Here is a 19,644-nt window from a genome sequence, read left to right on the forward strand (position 1 = left end):
TAGGACACCACCTCGGATGCTGCTTAGGTTCAGTCTTCAAAAAATAGTAAAGAACCACCGTGGAAATACTTTCAGATGTCTCTCTCCATCGTCTTTGAAGTCAGTGGTGTCAACAGGAGACACCATTTTGTAGCAAATGCTAAAATCCATATCCTCTTCGTCTCATTTTTCCCTTTGTCTGGGGAGAAGCAGAGGTGAAGCTCTGCTCTGCCTGCTCTAAATACCCCCATGACCCACCCCCCAAGCAGCAAATCCTCTGTTTTCCATTTCAGTTGCCAAACTAGGAACCATTCTTGACTAGTTTCTCCTTGTCACCACACCCTTTGGCTCACCACTCCCCTCCCCACTTTCGGACTGCCATTATCTTTCACCCGGAATCTATACTCGCAAACAACTGTTACAGCCCTCTGAGACTTTTCTGTACATCAGTAAGAAAAATGACTCTTAGTCATGAAGCTGACATGTTGGGCCATTACCTCAAGCCCTACAGTGACGTTGTATTCCTTGCAGTCCTTTTTCAACACAAACTTTATAAGACACTTCATGTCCAGGCTCCTGCGTCTCCTCGTCTGCTTCATCTCTCGCCCACCATTCCCCACACACCTCACACCAACATCTCTTCATTTAATGCTTACTGACTGTACGTCAGCTCTGTGGTGCTCTTCGATCTTCTCATTGCTGTGCCTCCTAGTATTCATTATGCTCTGCGTAGAACATGCTCTTTGTTTTCCACTGGTTCACGCTGTGTGTTTCAGATTGAACGTCACTTTCTGCATTTAGGAGGCCATTGCTGACTGTGAGCTCCTGTGCTAGTCAGGATAGGCTAAGTTTTCCTGCAGTATCTCGGTGGATTAACCCAACGAAGTTTACATGTTGCCCATATTGCATGTCCATCAGGGCTAGAGGGGGAGCTCTGCTCACTGTTGTTTCTCAAATATTCAAGCAAGTAGGTCGTAGAAGTTCTACCTCACATAATTCCAGTAGCCAAGGCAGGGTAAAAGGAATATGGTGACTCATGCAGCACCTTGCGAAGGTAGCACCACACTTGTCTTATTCATGACGTTCTCCATTGCCTTTACTGATGCTCCACATTATAGGAATTCAAAAATATTTGCTGAATGAGTAGAGGAACACTCCCAGAATTTTAGTCCTTAACCCTTTTGTTCCTCTTCCCGCCACTCTTTCTCCCCCACAATCTCATTCCTGCTCACAGATGAGGGTGATCCTCCAAGCCCTGACCTCAGACATCTCCATGATTGTGACTTGACGTTTCTACTTGAATTTAAAATGCGAAAACTTAAGTATGTTTTCCAGCAAATATTTCTTGATTACATTCTGATAAGACATTATATTAAGTGATGTGAAGACTGAGAGATAATTAAAATAGTACCTTCAAAGGACTTGCCGTCTAGTATCTTCAAAGGGAAGACTACAACAAACCACGATATATACACAGTGTACGGAACGCTAGCCCAGAGAAGGGCTGAGTAGCTTATGGAATTATGGCATTAAATTAACCTACTGACCAGATGCTTAATTAAATACTGTCCTGTGCTGGGTACTTGTAGTACCACCAGTGATGTTTTTATGCCCCTCACAATCCAGTAGGGAAACATAATGTGGGAGAGTGACTTGAGGGGAAAGGTATGTTACAAAGGGAGACAGGAGGGTGTTATTTCCTGCAGGCACACGACAGACATTTATTTAACACAGGTTCCAGACCCTGAAAACATAATACTGAAGAAAATAATTCCTCTATCAAAGGACATCCAGTTTGTTATGGCAGAATGTGTGGACATCAAGTCATTTGCTTGGCTGTTTTTCTCCCCCTTGCATCTTTGAGGATGACTTTGAGCACAGGAAAGACCATGTATAGCTAATTTAAAATTTAAGAAATTATAAGTCAATATATTAAAGTTATATAGTTTAAAGCCTAGGTTTTCACACAAAAGAAAACCCTAAAACTTTTTCAAAAGCCCACCTGTGCCTCACTTACTCTGTTTGAAAGTTCAGTAAAAATTTAGTAATTACTTAAAAGGGAACTTCTATAACTTAATTGAATTTTTAAAAATATTTTAACCAATTTTTACACATTGAAAATATTTTACTTTCTTTTTAAATAACTGATTAATTGATTAATGTTAGGCAAACACTTGGACCTGCTTCCCTCATTCTGAGCTTCAAACTAAATCTAGAATTACAGTTATTTACTTAGTAGTTTAAAACGAATATAAGTATGGCTCTTAGATTCTTCACCATTTACAAACTATTAAAGTTATCTTTTCTGAAAAGCTTATAAAAATATTTATATACAGGCCCTCCCTGGTGGCGCAGCGGGTTAAAGCCCAGCACTGAGAATCTAAAGCCGCTTCCGCATGAGTTCGATTCCCGCCTGTCCCGGAGGTGACCACATGGCGTGGCAGACCTCTCCTGACCTGCCCGCTGCTCCCCTCAGCAGTGTACTTCATCGATCTGCCTGTTCTGCTCCCCACTCTGTCTCTGGTGAAGCCTCTCACCGCCCCTGAGCCTCTGGCCTGTACCCCAGTTCTGTATGCACAAATAAATAAATCTTTAAAAAAAATATTTATATACATATTTTAAGTTGAACTAGCAAGGCTAATTTATTAATAGGATATGGTAAATTTTCTAATTGCTACAAATCCTTTAAAGATCACGTATGCACATGTTGCCTTTTTTTTTTTTTAAAGATGTATTTTTATTTGTGCATACATAACTAGGGTACAGGCCAGAGGAGGCTCAGGGGCGGCGAGAGGCTTCACCAGAGACAGAGTGGGAAGCAGAACAGGCAGATCGACCAAGTATACTGCTGAGGGGAGCAGCGGGCGAGTCAGGAGAGGTCTGCCACGCCATGTGGTCACCTCCGGGGCAGGCGGGAATCAAACTCATGCTAAAGTGGCTTTAGCTTCTTAGTGCTGTGCTTTAACCCACTGCGCCACCAGGGAGGGCCCATGTTGCCTTTAACTTTAGTGTGAAAAATATTAACATTGTAAGTTTGGCTTTCTTCCTATTTTCAGTTCTTAATTTTATATACTGAAAAGATGCCCTCGAAGGAATATTATGTCACCTCACACAAGCTGTGGGGATGGAGTTATCTTGGTGCACTGAGGTTACTTATCAACCAGAGAGACCGGGCTGAGACACAGGAATTAACTCATTCAGATGGCAACTATGAGATACCCTGAGCCCCAGTTAGAGTTGCTGGAATAGGACCTTGCCCAACATTTACAAAAAGGTTGATTTCAAAGTCTCGCGAAATTATTTTTAACTCACACAAATTAATTCTTCAGTGTCACTTGGAATTGAAATTGCTACACAATCAGAATCTAGCAACCCCCGTCACTGTTTGCTTTAATTGCATTTCTTTGATTGTCTTAAAACAACATACTGTTATCTTCACCCTGGTTCTGAAGATAGAATCATACCTAGCTGATCTTTTATACCCAACTTTAATTCTCTTGTAAACATTTTCACATTATGGTCTGATTTGAGTTGATGGGACTCTGTCATTCCATGTTATTCTTGCTTAGCAGGCCCATAATTCTCACAGATAATGAAGTGACATTCAGCTTTATCCTGCACATCCCATGTAACTCCATCTAGCTCTTGAGTCATAGCACTGAGGTCATGCACACATAGATAAGAGAGACCATTGTGATTGACTTGATGGGATTTGCCTGTTGATTAATGACAGCTGCTTCTTGGCGTGCCCAGGTCTGACACAGTCAGCTTCTGAGGCTAGAAACAGTCTGTTCCTTGTCAGCCACTGAGCAATTGTGCCATCCTGGGCAAGTCACTTAATTGCTTTGGGCCTCAGTTTCCTCACTTTGACATCCCATGGACTCTTCCAATTTTAAAATCCTATTACCGATTAAATTCTAATTTAGTGTAGTCTGAAATATTGGTGTGTCCTGTGCTTTCTTTAGGCATTGTATAAAGACTGAACTTCTATCTTTTTGGAAATCATAATTACGGAGGACAGTGAGATAATAAATGGTTTTGCTTTCTTACAGATCTTTGATGATGCATACAAATCCCAGCTCAGTTGTGTGGTTGTGGATGACATCGAGAGACTGCTTGGTGAGTGATAAGTTTTGCCATGGTACCTGCTTTGCACATAATAGCTAGTGTTTCACAAATCACAAGAGAAAAGTAACGGGATTTATAAACTACAGGGCAATAGAAGTACCTGCTTCTGTCTTATGGAGAAGTACAACATCATCTCTTACAGCTGCAGTCAGTAGTGGCTTATGACCATAACCTTCATTGCTTTCCTATAAGGGGGCTTGTATCTTCCACAAGATTCCCTGCCCACAATAAATAATTAGTACTTTTGTTGATGGATGTATTTGTTAATCAGTGCAGCTCAGAGGTTTCATGTGCAACTGGACAGAACTAAAGAAAAAAGCGTTTAGGATAGAAGTGAAATCTAAACTTAGCTCTCACACCCAGGGTAGATCTTGCAAACTCCTTGGACTTCAGTTTCTGTTCTTACCAGAGACTATATTCACTTACTTATTCCACAAAGAAATCATGGAGACAAAAGTGGGATTACAGTGTTGAAGACATTCTGAAGTTTAAAAGTACTCTGTGGTAATTTTTGAGAGCATCTCCTAGTTTAAGGGCATTCCTGCAGGGACTGTCCTAGTCATCTTGGGGACAGTCCCTGCCCTCAGCTCAGAAGTTATAATTTACAAATAAATGACAGGAAAGTGTTGTTACTCATACACTTCATTTCAGTGCAGAAATTAGGTAGATGTGGAATAAATCCAGCAAATAGTGGTTTAGGAGACTGGAATAAACTATTGAAATTGATCCCATCTGGTAACATAATAATTAACCTCTGAAAATACTACCCAACACCTCAATAATCCACTCTTCCTAAGCTGTCCATACTGTGCAGTAATGATTTCAGTTTAACTGATCTTACTGCATTTCCGCCAGGATTTCCAGACTAGCTTTAGGTGCTCTGTTATTTATGTCCCTGCTTCCTAGGAAAATAAAGCAAAAGCAGGTATATCTGTGAGGTCTTTTTAAATTGATAGTTTTATCTACTGACTTGAGGCTTTGGTCTGCTATTTTTGATACATTTCAGTCCAGTTTATAGGATTATTTCTTTAAAAGCTCTTGGGCACATACTCATAGCTCTGTGTAAATTCCTTTATCTACACACAATTGAGATGTGTGGTCATAGCAACACCACTATGTCAGGAATGTGTGCCCTCGGACTATATTTTCTCTTGTATGAATAGTTATTATCTGTACTTGTTCATTTATCCAGCAAGCATTTGCCGAGAATTCTTATTACTGTGCTAGATTGTTAGGGCTCAGGGGGAAAATGCTGTCATATTGTTATAACATATATGGGCCAAAAAAAAAAAAAAAGTGATGCAATGTAGACTGTACCTTATATTCTAGAGAGTCAGAAAAAGGAAGGATCACTTTTGGCTCTCAATGCCTGAAGGTAGCTCTAAACACAGGGCCAGTTGAATCTATAATGTAGGGAGAAAGCTGAGCACCTTTCATTAATGCTGAGTTTTGAAGGATCGGTAGGAGTTTAACAAGCCGAAAGTTCTGTTAGTTCTTTGTGCTTCGCTATCTGCAGACCAGCCCTAGTGGCCTCTAGTGGCCCCACCACCATGCCAGTGATGCCAGCGATGCCAGAATGCCTCAGTTACGTTGTGACTGCTCGGCCTCTCCCCTCCACCAGTCTGTGGGGTTGCGTTGTTGGCCTACATATGTGCTGTATTGTCAGTGTGCAGTGATTTATGCTTGGGAAATACACCTGGGTTTTTACCCCTGAAAGCAAACAAGCAACCAAGCCAAAAAACCCTCTGGACACCAGACAAAGGTGTCTACATGAACTCATGGATATTTAGGAACTTCTTTTTAACAGTTACAGAATTCTTACATACCATTTTTTTTTTAAAGATTTATTTATTTGTGCATACAGAACTGGGGTACAGGCCAGAGGCTCAGGGGCGGTGAGAGGCTTCACCAGAGACAGAGTGGGGAGCAGAACAGGCAGATCGACGAAGTACACTGCTGAGGGGAGCAGCGGGCGGGTCAGGAGAGGTCTGCCACACCATGTGGTCACCTCCGGGGCAGGCGGGAATTGAACTCATGCAGAAGTGGCTTTAGATTCTCAGTGCAGTGCTTTAACCCGCTGCGCCACCAGGGAGGGCCTTACATACCATTTTAAGCGTTCGAGTTATCGGAGAGATTTCTTGCTTGTTCTCATTAGGTGTGTGGCTTGGTCACACTGAGGACTGTGTTATGTCCTGTGTTATGTAGCGTCTGTGTCTCTCTCAACACCACAGTGTTTCTCTTTCAGATTACGTCCCGATTGGCCCGCGATTTTCTAACCTGGTATTGCAGGCTCTTCTTGTGTTACTGAAAAAGGCACCTCCTCAGGTAAAAATAGTACAATAAGGGGCATTTTCACAGTTTTTCCTCTGAATCTTATATAATGGTGAACCCCCTCTAAATAAGTAGATTGTTGTAAATATACACAGTTCTGTTGGAGGATTTTGAAAGATTGGTCAGTCTGACTTTCTGTCTTCAGGTAAATTTAACAAGCAGAGAAGTTTTCCATTCTTAGTCTGAAGATCTCAAAATCCCACAGCTTTTATTAATGTTCTTTTTTGATTTGTTTTATAAATTCCTCATCATTTTCTACCTTCCTACCCACCAACCATACACGAGAGTTGATGAAGGTGAAAGAGAGTAAAGACTCCTTTTGGTCTCATTTATTGTTTCCTAAGAATTTGTTGTGGGAAAACTTAAGTTTATTTCCTTAAGTTGATTTTTTTTTTAAATTTTTACAAATGGGCTTGAGTCATTTCTCTTGTGTCATGTAGCACTTGTGAGAAATAAGTTTGTAGCTAGAGTCTTGGTTCATTTAGTTCCATTTCCACTGATACAGCTATTGGAAACCAGGGCTTTGATGGCTTAACGCACTTAAAGCTAACTTATGCTGAGATTGGTTAAATATGTTAATTACGTAGAGGCTGCCAGAGCGTGTTTGGCTATGACACAAGACACGAATTGTCTTGATTTATTCTGAGTGTTATAACCTTGAAGAAGTGTCAGTCAAAGGCAGACACAAAAGGGTTAAGTGCTAACTTGAAAAACATCTTAATGACTGTATGGGATTTCATATTTGAAGTTTGTATAATCTAGGCTGTATGGGAAATAATGTTAAGTTGGTGAGTGTAATTTTTATGTTAACAGCTAAAATTGTGTGTGTGTGTGTGCAATCCAAAATAGATAGTAATAGAAGTAAATAAAACATTCTGATTAAAGACTTAGGAATAACATTTCTGTTTTTTTAAAAAAAAAACCGTTTTAAGACTATTGAAATTATAGTATCTGTCATAGTTTTATACATATGCACTTTGAAAATAGTTTACTCAGCTATATATATATATGTATATATATATATATGTCTTATTCAAAAATTGCTTTTTGAGTTTCCCTCATTTGGTGGGATTAAGTATTTTGGTATTTATATTTGGAAGCTATGAACAAAGTGAACACATTCAAAAGTAACTGAAGTGCACATGGCCAATAAGACCATGAAACAATATTTAACATCTCTTGGGAAATGCAAAATAAAAACACAATGGGAGACCACCCCATCCCCATGAGGATAGCTGTGGTCAGCAAGCTAATTACCAGTGTCACCATATGTAGAGAGAAGTTGGAACCCTGAAGCTCTGCAGTCTTTGAAAAACAGTCTAGAAGGTCCTCAAAAAGTTAAGATAGAGTTACCATATAATCCAACTTCTAGGTGTGTATACCCAAAAGAAAAATATATGTCCATACAAAAGCTTGTGTCTGAATGCTCATAGCATCCTTTTTTCATAATAGCCAAAAAGTGGTAACAATTCAACTGTTCAAATAAAGTAAAACTGTGGTGTATACATACAGGGGAATATTACTTTGAATAAAAAGAAGTACTGACGGCTGGGTGAACCTTGAAACCACGCTAAATGAAAACATCCAGTACCAAAGGCTGTATATTATGCGACTCAATCTTTAGGAAATGTCTAGAACTGGCAAATCCAGTGATAGAAAGTAGATTAGTGGTTGCCTAGGACTGGAGATGTAGCTAGGGAGAATGAGAGGTGGCTGTGTAATGGGTACAGGGTTTCTTTTTAGATGGATGAAAATGTTCTTAAATGGAGTGTGGTGATGGCCACGCGTATCTGTGAGTGCACCAAAGAAATCATTGAACTGCTCCTTTAAATCAGTGTATCCTGCATCATATGAATTACCTCATTAGAGAGGTAACTCTCTCATCTCCCAAAATTAAGTGTTTTCAGAAGCTACTTACATGATGAAAGGCAGGTGGATAGCTGGAAGGAATGAACATCCAAGGAACATCTATCCAGCTTGGAAGAAACCTTAGAAACAGGAATAGGATCATTAAAAAGGACCTGGAATGAATTTCTCTAACGACTGAAAAGGAAGAATATAGGAAAATGTAAGAAAGAGAAGCTCGAGCTGGTTGCCTTAGTGATTGGAAGCGGCGGGGACGCTCTTTCAGAGCGAGCAGTCCCTTGTTAATCAGAATCTGGCGACTGACCTGGACAGCCAGATGACCCTCTGTGACAGAGGGAATTGACGTTCACGGTATTGCTAGTTGCCATATATTTAACAAAGCAACTTGCTTTGTAAGTTCATTTGTATTGTCTCAGGGAAATAAGGGGGAAATCTTCAGGCTGATCCAGTGTCAAGAATCTTTGTCATTCTGGCTTCACTGCCTCAGAGGAATATCTGTTATTCTAAAACAGAAGCTTTCACCGCTTCAAACCATTACCGTGTGTAGGTTTTTCAGACTTTGCAACTGAATATTAGAAGTATATAAATCTGGGTCTTGTGAAGCTGTGTAGCTGTGTAGAAAACTACTGTCTCATTGCTGTCAAGAAAGTAGAGCCGCTGGAGGCATTTCTCTTTAAAAAGGCTTGCACATGTGTACAATACAGTAATCATATCAGTCACAGAATCCTGAATTTTGCATTTGTTGTAACTCCAGCTTTCACAGAAAAACTGTGTGTGCGTGTGTGCACACACTCAAATGAAAGAGCCCCTCCAGGGGCACGATGTTGTTCGGTATCGAGATCTTCTCTCCTGCCCTCCCCTCCCCCCTCCCTGTGGTAAATTGGCTTATTAAAACTGGCTCACAGGCCTTCCTTTTCCCTTTGTGATTGCTTTGGTCTTGCATTTTCAGTGTAGGACTAAAAATTCAAGTCAGATTTCAGTTACTAGGATAATTTTCTTTGAATTTTAAATTTTTCTAAGTCAATGCATCGATTTTTAATGAACCTGGCATTCAGTGGGTTTGCTTTAAATTTAACTGGAGAGTTAATTTCATGATTGATTTATTAGCCCTTTGAGAGTATAAAACGTGGTATCTGCAGTTCATGAAGACTGAGAAACATCATCACATTTTGTTTAGCATCTTTTTAAAACCAATTAAAAGCTTTTCTAAAATGGATTGAACAGGAGAAAATAAACCATGTTGCCTAGGCCTTTATTTCAATCAAGTTTCCCTGTGTTCCGCAGGAGAAGGGATCGAGGGGGGATAGAGAGACTGAAAAGGGCTGTCCCGGCAGGGGGCCTCGCGGCACAGAAGGGCCGCTCTGAGAACTCGCTGCAGCCGCCCAGACAGCTCCCGGCAGCCTCATCTGCATGCAGACTCACACAGGGCCGGGGCTGCTCACCGGCTCCACAGAGGTTTCACATGTGCTTCCCTGCTGATTCCTGTGAAAAGCCAACAATTGGCTCGGAGGGTAAAAGACCACTGCAGTTCACCCTCCCTGAGCTGGACATACAATTTGTCCAGTGTTAGGAAATGTCCGGCTTAGCCGTGAGAGGCTTGAAGACACCCCTCCTTCCAGGGAGATTCCTAAAGCCCTCTCTTTTACTTGATGACACTGAGGCGCTTTTCAAGTTTTGCAGATTTATGGAGGTTGAGGGGAATGTGCTTTTCAAGCCCAGGAGGATGAAAGCCTCAGTCTCCATGTTCAGGAAGAAGCGGTAAGGCGGGAAGCCCAGGTGAAGGGTCCCCAAACCTGCAGCACCAACAGCTTTATTGTTTTCCTCACTGATCTCTCCTGGCACGCTTTTGAGTTGGGGGGAGACAGAATAAAGTGCCTGAAAAAGGAACTCCTCAGGCTATGAGATGACCTGACGTCCTAGTTTCTGTAAGTGTGAGAGTAGGTAAGCCCAAGAGCCCGGAAGCTTGAATGCTGGGGTTTTTTTTTACACTTGGGGGAATCAAGCTGAAGACCTATCAGGACAGCCATGTCATTTATGGAGAACAATTCCTTTTTCAGGTCAGGGCTTCCCAACCCTTTTCACGTCTGTCTGTCTGATGAGGTACCTGAGAGAATGGCGCAGTGCCCCCGGCCTTCCCAAGGAGAACTGAGAACTGACCCTTCGTCCACCTGTCATTCATTTGCAATATACCATGGCAAGACTTTTTGTAAAAGAAAACTTTCATTCCAGAGTCATAGCAATATGATTGAAGTAGAACTCAAGAGTTCTAGCTAACATAAAAAGGTCTTGAAAAAGAGTTCTCGCTGCTCTGACACCTGGCAATATTACCTAATAAGAAAGAAATAGGGTTTAGAATCTGGGAAGGGCGTGACTTGTGAATCAATAGGAAACTGTTAGTAAACTCCTGATGGGAACTCGGGCAGACACGTTTTTGTCTTAACAGGTTTTGTGTTAACATCACCGGTCTCCAGAGAAGATTGCTTTTTTATGCAATGCTTATCGGGCAGCTTAATAAAGTCTTCCTTCAACTATATTATTAGGAAGACTTGGTTGATATTAAGTAACTCTTCGGCTTTGGGTTGCTTTAGAGAAATAAGCAGATAATGGGAGAGCCTCCATGTCACGCAGGTCTCAACATGAGTATCTCTTCATCTATCTGTTCAAAATAGACACTGACCAGTGCCTGCAGTATTACTCCATGTGATATACAGCCACTTCAGGAAAGAGGTTTAGTCGCTTTGCCAGACACATTAACTGTGGTAACTTTTGTACTGGACTGCTTTATGTGAAGACCAAAACAAAATATGATTGACAGTCTAGTGGCCCAATTTGTCCATTTTTTAATTCGGTAGCTTTGAAGTTAAAACTTCAGATGGCTACTATACTTTATAAAATTTTCTTTGCTTAGGAAGTTTTACATAAGTCAAAATTATATAATCCATATGTGTAGAATAATTACTAATTTATCAACAAATAGTGGGGAGGGTGTCTTTTTTTAAATATTGCTATAAATACCTGCGGGAATATAAACTGTTTCCTTCTTTTTTAAAGATTTATTTATTTATTTATGCATACAGAACTGGGGTACAGGCCAGAGGTGCAAGGGAGGTAAGAGGATTCACCAAAGACAGAGTGGGGAGCAGAACAGGCGGGCTGACTAAGTACACTGCTGAGGGGAGCAGCAGGTTGGTCAGGAGAGGTGGGTCAGCTCCCTGGCTGGGCTCTGAACTTGTGCTGAAGCAGCTGCAGCTAGTTTCACAGTGCTGCGCTTTAACCTGTTGCACCACCAGAGAGGGCCCAGACTGTGTTTTCAAAAGATATTAATGAGTACAAAAATTTTTTTAATCATCAGAGAAGTGCTAATGGTGCTTAGACAAAATATCCTCCTCCGGCCATAATGCCTTCAGCCTTCCCCATCACCCTCACTGTGTTACTGTGACGCGACATCAGCATTAGAAAATTTTTGATTAAGGGCCCTCCCTGGTGGCACAGCAGGTTGGAGCACAACACTGAAGTGGCCACCGTCAGCTATCGGTGTGAATTCAGTCCCCGCCCGGAGGTGACCCACATGGCGTGGCAGACCTCTCCTGTCTCACCCGCCCACTGCTCCCCTCAGCATTGTACTTTGTCAGTCTGCCTGTTCTGCATCCCACTGTCTCTGGTGAATCCTCTCACCCTACCTGCCCCCCTGCACATCTGGCCTGCACCCCAGTTCTATATGCATAAATAAGTAAATCTTTTTAATAAAAAAGTAAAGTTTCAATTAAAAAAGAAGTTGAAGCACTAGACAAAGATGAGGATGACTGAGCTGGAAGAGCGATTAGAAGAGCAAAAGCTTAAGAGATCCTTGGGAAACTGAAGAGGATTTGAAATATTTTTCAAAAATGACCCATCTGCTCTTGATATGGAGGTGAGAGATGCAGTCACGAGCGCTCAGGTGTGCACTCAGACAATTGTGAATGTTACGTGTCCTCTTTTGTGTGCACTCACTCTTCACACAGATAGCTCAGAGAACCTGATTTTGAGTCTTCTGACTTCCTAGCCTGGAACTTGTTTTTCTGTCTGTGGAGACTGTTCCTCCTGCCATATGCTCCCCAGTGAGAGCCAACTAAGACATTGCAGTTTTGTGGATGGACAGTGAGAGAATATTAATGCCTTATTGGGACATGCATGAAATCACTACTAAGTAGGAGCATGCCGTGTCTACTGAGAGAGAATGCCATTCACAAAGAAGTGGCTTGTAAAGTCTTGCCCAAAATCTCCCAAGAGAATCAATGTAGATCCTATTTGGTTTGAAAACGCCCTTTGCTGGAGATCCTAGGGTTGCCACCGAAGATTCTATTTCCTGCAAGTTTAAAGGACCTAGTATTTTATGAAGATTGTTGTGAGCTCAAAACGTATTTTCCAGGTTTGTTTGGTTATGTTTTTTAAAAAAGAGTTGTCTTTAAATTCTTCATAGGCCCCTTTAGCTTGTAAGATAGGAAACTAAGGGAAGCTAACTGCTAGGAATTAATAAGGGCCCATGGAAATGGAGGTGGTCTGTTCAAGCATGACCTTTCTCATTTATGATACCAGAAAAAGAAATGGGGGCACCCTGTTTCCCCGACTCCCACTTGTGGAAATTGAGCCGTTTCCAAAGTCCTAAGAGAAGCCGTCTGGTCTGGGGCTTGGGCTGGGGCTTGGGTGCTCTGGCCATGAAAGGAAAAGTGCAGTAGAGTTTCCTGGGTAAGGAGAAGAGGGGGGCCGGGTTTCTGGCCATTGCAAGCTCCCCGAAGAAATGGCCAGTCATCCTTGTCCTCTACCTCCAGGGACTGGCCCACCTTCTTCCTTTCTCTTGGTAACCCCTGTGTTTTTGCGATGGAAGTCCCCCCTTTCTCCTTGGTCAGGGTGGGTGGAGCCCCATTTCACAGCTTCTGCCTTCCAGTCCCCCAAACAAGCATACTACACGGGTCTTTGGAGATTTCTTAGGGGTTCTTAGCCTAAGAGCTATTGGGTAAGAAAAGCCAATAAAAGGAACCTTACAAAGGGTCTAGAACAATCCATGGATAGTCCTAGTATTCCTGGAATGTAGGTGGGACCGGGCCCTCACGCTGGGGGTGGGGGAAGGGCGCCAGACAGTGGCCTCCATCTCTTCTTCCCTTTCAGCCTATTTAGATGATAGAGATGATACTATTTGTCAAATGCTGTTGAATAAATATTTTGAGCTAGCAGGTCTTTGCTCCACATGCAGCAGCTGTTGGCAGTGTATATAAGACCACAGTAGATAGGAGGCAAAGACTTGCCTTTGAATCCTGTCACTAAACACCTGGGCCTCCATTTTCTCATTTTTAAAATGGGAACAGTAGTAATATTTTAGTTGTGAGAACTATTATCGTTCTTTGTAAATTGCAAAGTACATCTCAATTGTTAACTTATTACCCTTCAAAGAAAACTCAGACTCTGTCTTTCCCCACATACCCAACACTGCAAAACCAACAAAGTAGGGGCTCCCTGGGGGTGCAGGAGTCAAGTCTCAGCACTGTCATGTGAGCATCTCTACAGCGAGGGTTAGATCTCCGGCCAGGGAGTGACCACAGGGCACAGCAGACCCCTCGCTGCTCCCCTCAGCAGTGTGTTCCAGTAGCTCTGCCTGTTCTGCTCCCCACTCTGTCTCTGGGGAATCCTCTCACTCCCTGCACCCCTGACCTACACCCCAGTTCTTCAATGCAAAGAAAAATACAAACAAACAAATAAGAGAAAAATTAGCCAACCCACATCTGAGTCGTGCCCTGAGCACACCGCCCCTGCCGGCAGCTGGCCTGGAAGCGCAGGCCCCAGAGAGCACAGCAGCTCCCTGCCCTGAGGTGCAATGCACCCCGCAGGTCCTGTCTTGACCAGCCCTGGAGAGGCAGAGAGGACCAAAAGGGAGGACAGAGAAACGCCCGCCGAGGCACGGCAGCTCTGGGACAGACAGACATGGCATGAACTCACTCCAGTGCTCACTCTGGTCACCCAGCTCAAGGCCCTTTTTTCATTTTTTATTTTTGTTATTATTATTTTTTTATTTGTATTTGTATTTATAAAGCTGGATCTGTGTCAGAAACCATCAAGTCTCCTTTCACTGAATCCTCAGTTATTCTCAGAGGATGAGTTCAGTTATAAAGAAAAAAGGAAATGGAAGAAGTTGGTCAACATTTTTGTTGTGATTGCCTTTATATCAGTGGCCTCCAAACTTTGGAACACATACCCCTGCCAGTCCTCCCAGGATTTTTGTAGTCTAGTAGTCTAGGAGGTGATACTCATTTTATTTTTTTTAAGATTTATTTATTTATGCACACAAGAACTGGGGTACAGGCCGGAGGTGCAGGGGATGAGAGGATTCACCAGAGATAGAGAGGGGAGCAAAACAAGCAGATGGACTGAAATACATGCTGAGGGGAGCAGCAGTGAGACAGAAGAGGTCTGCTGCACCATGTGGATCACCTCCTTGGCTCCTGTGCTAAAGCGACTGCTGCTAGCTTTGTGGTGCTATGCTTTAACTCTTTGCACCACCAGGGAGGGCCCTGTGATGTATTTTTTTACCTTGTTTTTTCACTTAAGCCATGATACAATTTAGAGTTTTGTGTCTAAGACACCCGGTGCTCTTGGGAGCCCATCTGGCATCCACCCCCAGGCCAGTGTAACAGAGGTTGTCCAAGAAGGAAAGGATGACAGTCGTGTAAAGTTTATGAAACGAATAGGAAGTTTCTTTTCCATCCAAAATACTCCTTTTGAACTATGCAAGTTTGCAATATCACTGTAAGGACGTCCATTCAATAAATGTTTGTTCCATATTAGAAAAATACAAAGATGAGTCAGATGTTGCACCTGTCCTCAGAGAGCAGGACCACCTGTTCAGTCACACCGATTACGCTCAAGGCCAAGTGTCAGGGGGGGTTAGCATTCCAGCCCGCAACCTGCGCACCAGGCTCCCCTCCCTGTGTCTGCCCTGAGTCAGGTTGCCAGAGATTTTAGTAGTTAAGGATAGAGGACATCCAGTTAACTTGAATTTCAGAAAGACATCAAAGGGTTTGAAGTGAGTTTTTTAAGTTTTATTTTTATGTAGAAGAGCTGGGGGTGGGTCAGAGGAGGGGAGGGTGAGAAGCCAGAGACAGTGAGGAGAGGAGCAGGTGGGTTTACTGAATACACTGCTGAGGAGAGTGACATCTTGCCTGTATAGGAATTCCAGCTCTGCAGTGATGAGAGACCGTGAAGGATGTGTCTCCATCAGAGTAGCATTGAGCTGGGGACTCTAAGGATGTGTTCTGTATACAGTTACTTACCCTAGGCTTCACAGGGCCTAACCCTTTATCGGAGGGAAAAATAGGAAATCATAAGAAATCAAAGGCTTCATTTTCCCCCAAATGTCTGAAGCTTAACCTCTTCAAGTAGCCTTTGTTGTTATACTTTAGTCGCTTTTTTATTTTTATTTTTATTTTTTTTTTAAAGATTTATTTATTTGTACATACAGAACTGGGGTACAGGCCAGAGGCTCAGGGGCGGTGAGAGGATTCACCAGAGACAGAGTGGGGAGCAGAACAGGCAGATCGATGAAGTACACTGCTGAGGGGAGCAGTGGGCGGGTCAGGAGAGGTCTGCCACGCCATGTGGTCACCTCCGGGGCAGGCGGGAATCGAACTCATGCGGAAGTGGCTTTAGTTTCTCAGTGCTGTGCTTTAACCCGCTGCGCCACCAGGGAGGGCCTCGCTTTTTTATTTTTTAAAGAGGAAACGATTGCCACATACTCCTTGGTCTACATAGCAGTTACTCCGGGCACTAAGAATACTATGGCTGTCGGTCAGTACGACTTTTCTTCATAATTTAAGGGATTCTGTTCGAGCTCAGCATTCATAATTTCTAGGTGATCTGGCTGCCTGCCTCATAATTACGAGATCAGCCATTGCTGATATGAATAAACAATCTCACCAGGAGGGTAATGGATGGCATAGCGGAGGGGCCAGATCAATGAAGCCAGAAGTTAACTTCAGTCCCATCTCTGCTGGAAAAGCAGCCCATAGGTCACTTCACCGCTCACCAGGTTCCTCATCTGCGTCATAACCAGGAAGGGAGAGAAGGAAGGAGGAAGGGTTAGGTATCTCGAGCTGTCAAATCTGCTCCAACTGTCAAATCTGATGATTCAGTATCTTTTCCACAAATGGGTGCTAAAATATTCTTTAATATCACAAAGTGGTCTGCTCTTGCCTAAGTCATTATTTAAGTTATTTGGGGTGAAGTTTCTCGTGTCACATCCAGTCATATCCGTATCGTGAACCCCCCTCCTTACAGTCCTCTGGCTGCTTGCAGCGAAGAAGATGGTTACAAAGACAGTAGACTAAGAATTTGCTTCAGGGTAAGATCTAATGGAGAATTTAAGTGTAGTTGTCTGCCTAGTTGTAGCATGATTTATTTGAAACATACTTCCTTTGGTATTCAGCTTAAACATTTAACTACCAAAAAAGAAAGAAAAGTCACTTGAGCAGGAGCAATCAGAAACGCAGGCAGAGGTGCAGAGGCCCGTTCCTCTTCTTCATGGTCCAGACTCCTGACCGGTTTAGGGGTCATCAGTACCCCTCTTGGCTTGAAGAAGCCAAAAGTTTCTCAGAGCAGCTGAATACCTGTTGTCTCACTTGTCTGAATGAATGACTTCTGATCATTTTTTTCTCTGGGAGATAAGTCCACATCCATATCTTCGTTTAAAAAAGATTTATGCATACAAGAACTGGGGTACAGGCCAGACGTGCAGGGGGCAGGTAGGGTGAGAGGATTCACCAGAGACAGTGGGGTGCAGAACAGGCTGATTGACTGAAACACACTGCTGAGGACAGTGGGCTGGAGAGGAGAGGTCTGTTGTGCCACATGGGTCAGCTCCCTGGTGGGGAGTCAAACTTGTGCTGCAGTGCTGTGGACAGCTTCATGGTGCTGCACTTGAACCTGTTTTGTCACCAGGGAGGGCCCACATGCACATCTTAGCTACTGATTGATCACCTAAGAGCTATGAGGCTTTGGCAATGACTTATGTCCTAAGTGAAGTATCCATGCCATCCATTCTAGAGTATTTTCTTTAAAATTCATGGCTGGGCCCTGCCTAGTGGCACAAGGGGGTTGGAGCACAGCACTGGGAAGCGGGCAGTGGCCACTTCAGTGCGAGTTTGGTCCCAGGCCCTGGAACTGACTCCTATGGTGTGGCAGACCCCTCCGGACCTGCCCGCTGCTCCCCTCAGCAGTGTACTTCATGGATCTGCCTGCTCTGCTCCCCACTCTGTCTCTGATGAATCCTCTCACAGCCCCTGCACCTCTGGCCTGTACCCCAGTTCTGTATGCACAAATAAATAAAAATCTTTTTTTAAAAAATTCATTGTTGTAACATTCAACACTTGGAGCTCAGCAGTGTAGACTTACTGAGATGGTAGTTAGCGATTATCCTGTTGAAGTGTATAATATGAGTCTTTCCAGGACCAGAAGAGAGATTGTAACAAGAAAGGAATGATCAGCTACCCTTGAAACCTAAACCAAGATCACCATTCACTCTGGACACAAATGATTATTAACTTCTCGCCTCATATGCATAGATACATAAACACTTACAGGACACTATGCCAGCCCAGGACACACCAGTAAAACCCAGCAGACAAAAACCTCATGAGGTAAAACCAGCCATAAATAAACAAAAACAGTAAATGAGTGTCAAGTGTGTTAAAAGGTCGCCCATACCATGGGGTGTTGGGGGGGGAGGAGAGAACAGGACAAAGGGAGCTGGGATGGGGGAGGGGGTTGCCGCTCTCAGCAGAGGGGGTGAGGGGAGTTGTGGAGGCCTGTGGAGAAGGTGCTCCAGCACAGCCTGGGCCGAAGGGAACCGGCCTTGCTTCTGCAGCCAGGTGTGCTGCACTCATCCTGCAAGGATACAGGTGGGCCAGCATGGCTCCTACCTCAGGGAGCTGGCGGGATAGAAATGAGATTCAGACTTGTGCATAAATGCTGTGATGAGGAAGGTCAGACACCGGATTCCGTAACACTTTTTAAAAGGTCTACCAGTGATCCCCATTTCAGAAATGCAGCTTGGGTAAAGGGTGGAGGAGGCGCCTCTCCCCCACTGCCCTGAGCTGCCTCTCCCTCAGAAGCGGCTGCCCTCAAGGCCCCCGACTCAGCCCACTGCCGGCCTCCTTCCGAGGAGGTGTTTGATCTTTAGCTTCAGTCCTCGCCCAGGCCTCACTGTAACCCTAGTTACGCTGAAGATTGGAGGCCTCATCTTCCCGGGCGCAGAGCGAGGCCGGCCCGCTGGGGGAAAGTGCACTCTGCATCATTTGCTGCCGGCCCCTGTGTTGTGTGGGAAAGAGTAATTCCTGGGCGCCCCACTGCTCCCCCATCAACGTAGCATCAGGGGTCCTGACATCTGAGGCAGAGGACGATTTTCCAGGTTCCTCTCAAGACCACCCTCATGCTCTTCTTCCCCTTCCTTCTTACCTCCTTGCCAGTGCGGCAAAAACCCCCCTCCCCCAAGAATTCGCTCCCTAATACTCTATTCTGACAGGTAGAGAGGATTTTTAATCCCATTTTTATGGTCGAGACAGTGGCTGAGAAGTTAAATAATCTACCCCAAGCCACACAGCTGGGAGTGTTGGGGCCTGCACTTGCCTCCTGGACGCTGCCCCCCCCCTCCGCCCCTCATTTCCAGAGCAGGGGCCTCTCCTCTCCTCTGCCAGCCCTGGCTCCATTTAAAAAGAAAATGTGAGTGAGGTATTGGTGGGGGGTGCAGGCCCTCCCTGGAAGCTGACTCTCAGGACCAGGCCCCCAGTAATGCTGTAGTTGACCCCTGACTCCCTCCCCTCCCTGCATGGAGCTTCCAGAATCATCTTTCTCTTCATCACAATTCTTTCTCCTTCAGAACCCTCTTTAGTTTTTTGTTTTTTTTTTTAAGATTTATTTATTTGTGCATACAGAACTGGGGTACAGGCCAGAGGCTCAGGGGCTGTGAGAGGCTTCACCAGAGACAGCGGGGAGCAGAACAGGCAGATCAACAAGTACACTGCTGAGGGCAGCAGCGGGCGGGTCAGGAGAGGTCTGCCGGGCCCTGTGGGTCAGCTCCGGGGCAGGATGGAACTCATGCTGAAGTGGCTTTGGCTTCCCAGTGCTGTGCTTTCACCCACTGCGCCACCAGGGAGGGCCCTCCTGTAGCTTTTTATGGTAAACGTGCTTCTTGCTCTCAGCCTGTTCTCACCTCACTAACAAGACTTCGCCTTCAGCCCTGAGTGCTCAGGTTGAGCAGCCTTCACTGGTCACCCAGGACTCAGCAGCCTTCGAGCAATACTCCCCTCCCGGAATCTC

General features: G+C 44.1%; 1 protein-coding gene across 1 annotated transcript in view; it reads left to right on the forward strand.

Annotated features, from left to right (window-relative positions):
• Window positions 1-19,644, forward strand: part of NSF (N-ethylmaleimide-sensitive factor) — a 101,118-nt gene that overhangs the window by 71,291 nt on the left and 10,183 nt on the right. The window contains exons 13-14 of the mRNA XM_004684065.2: window positions 4,032-4,098; window positions 6,353-6,432. Coding sequence (XP_004684122.1) covers window positions 4,032-4,098; window positions 6,353-6,432 — 147 coding nt within the window. The remainder of the gene's footprint in view (window positions 1-4,031; window positions 4,099-6,352; window positions 6,433-19,644) is intronic.

Source organism: Condylura cristata, unplaced genomic scaffold, assembly GCF_000260355.1.
Source record: "Condylura cristata isolate star-nosed mole 26May11 unplaced genomic scaffold, ConCri1.0 scaffold00017, whole genome shotgun sequence".
Lineage (NCBI taxonomy): Eukaryota > Metazoa > Chordata > Mammalia > Eulipotyphla > Talpidae > Condylura > Condylura cristata.